This window comes from Lepidothrix coronata, unplaced genomic scaffold (assembly GCF_001604755.1).
Source record: "Lepidothrix coronata isolate B3197 unplaced genomic scaffold, Lepidothrix_coronata-1.0 Scaffold407, whole genome shotgun sequence".
Taxonomy (NCBI): domain Eukaryota; kingdom Metazoa; phylum Chordata; class Aves; order Passeriformes; family Pipridae; genus Lepidothrix; species Lepidothrix coronata.
Genome location: NW_016690587.1, coordinates 40,373 through 41,934, shown reverse-complemented (window position 1 = coordinate 41,934; position 1,562 = coordinate 40,373). Strand labels below are relative to the sequence as shown.

General features: G+C 54.5%; 1 protein-coding gene across 1 annotated transcript in view; it reads left to right on the top strand.

Moving 5' to 3' along the window:
• The window catches only part of LOC108509806 (tenascin-X-like), a gene marked incomplete at its 3' end in the record, with an annotated part of 27,379 nt that overhangs the window by 10,390 nt on the left and 15,427 nt on the right, over window positions 1-1,562 (top strand). The window contains exon 10 of the mRNA XM_017839386.1: window positions 776-1,094. Within this exon, the coding sequence (XP_017694875.1) occupies window positions 776-1,094 (319 nt within the window). The remainder of the gene's footprint in view (window positions 1-775; window positions 1,095-1,562) is intronic.

Below are 1,562 nucleotides of genomic sequence, written 5' to 3'. Positions count from 1 at the left end.
AATGGATTCCAGACTGGATGGTGGGTGGGTTCCTGCCCAGATGGATGGAAGAAGGTGGATGGATGGATGAGTGGTTGGATGGATGTGGGGCAGCTGGGATGGACGGAGGGTTCCTGGTGGCCTGATGCATGTCCTCTTGGATGGAAAATTTTCTGTGGAAAATGGGGGATGGTAGGGGTGGAGGCCTGCGGGGATTTGTGGTAGAAAGACCCGGGGAGATGGATGTGGGAATGAGTGGGGAGTTGGCTTGGGTGTTGAATGGATGATGGGTTGGATGGATGGACTGATGGAGGGATGGATGATGGATGAGGTATGGATGGTGATGGGTGATAGATGAATGGACGGATGGGGGTCTCCTGGGTGTTTTGGATGGATGGATGACAGATGGTCACGTGGTTGGACAGGCACATGTGAGGCTGAGCCCATGGTTGGCTTGTGCCCTGAGTGAGGGAGAGGTTCAGTGTGGGGGTGTGGGTTGGGGCAGGGAGTGAGGAGTGATGGTGGAATGGATTCAAGGATTGACAGAAGGAAAATAATGGATGCTGGATGGATGATGGATTGATGATGTGTGTTGGAGCAACTCGGTGGTGGTTTGATAATCCAGTGCAGGGAGACATTAAAAAACCAGTTGAATGAAAGAATGCATGGAAAGAAACATGATTGGATGGATGGATGGTGGGATGGACATGGGATGGACAAGCAGATGGCCATCACCATCACCACCCCCTCTGTCACAGCCACAGTGGAGCAAGAGAAGCCACCACCACCCCCAGAGGAGCCAACACCTGAGCACCCTCAAACTGAGCCTCCCCCATCTGAGGCCCTCCCAGCACGGGCGGTGCTGGGAAAACTGAGGGTCTCCAGCGTCACCCCCAGCTCCGTGGGGCTGCAATGGAGCATCCCCGAGGGCCCCTTTGACTCCTTCACGCTGCAGTACCGGGATGCCCAGGGCCAGCCCCAGGCCCTGCCCATCGATGGCGAGTTCCACTCAGTGACGGTGCCGGGACTGTCCCCGTCCCACCGGTACCGCTTCCACCTCTACGGCCTGCGGGGCGGGAAGAGGATCGACCGCGTCTCCATTGACATCACCACAGGTGAGGGGGAAAATGAGAGGGATGGAGGGCTGGATTGATCAAGACATGAGGGGATAGTGGGATCCCATCTTGATGACATCCCCACCCACCACTGAGCATCCACTGACCGCAGCACCATCCAGTCAAACATCGCCCCTTCCACCAACCCATTGACCAACACCTGCCATCATCCACCATCATCTTCATCAACCCCCATCATCATCATTCACCATCTGTCCTCATCATCATTCATCTTCATCCATTATCCATCTTGAATCCATCATCATGTATCCATGATGGATCCAGAACTGAATGACCTAGTGGATTCTGGACAGGATGGTGGGTAGGTTCCTGCCTAGATGGATGGAAGAAGCTGGATGAGTGGATGAATAGTTGGATGGATGTGGAGAAGCTAGGATGGAGGGAGTGTTCCTGGTGGCTGTATGCATGTTCTTATGCTACAAGATTGTCCACAAGGGAAAGGGGATG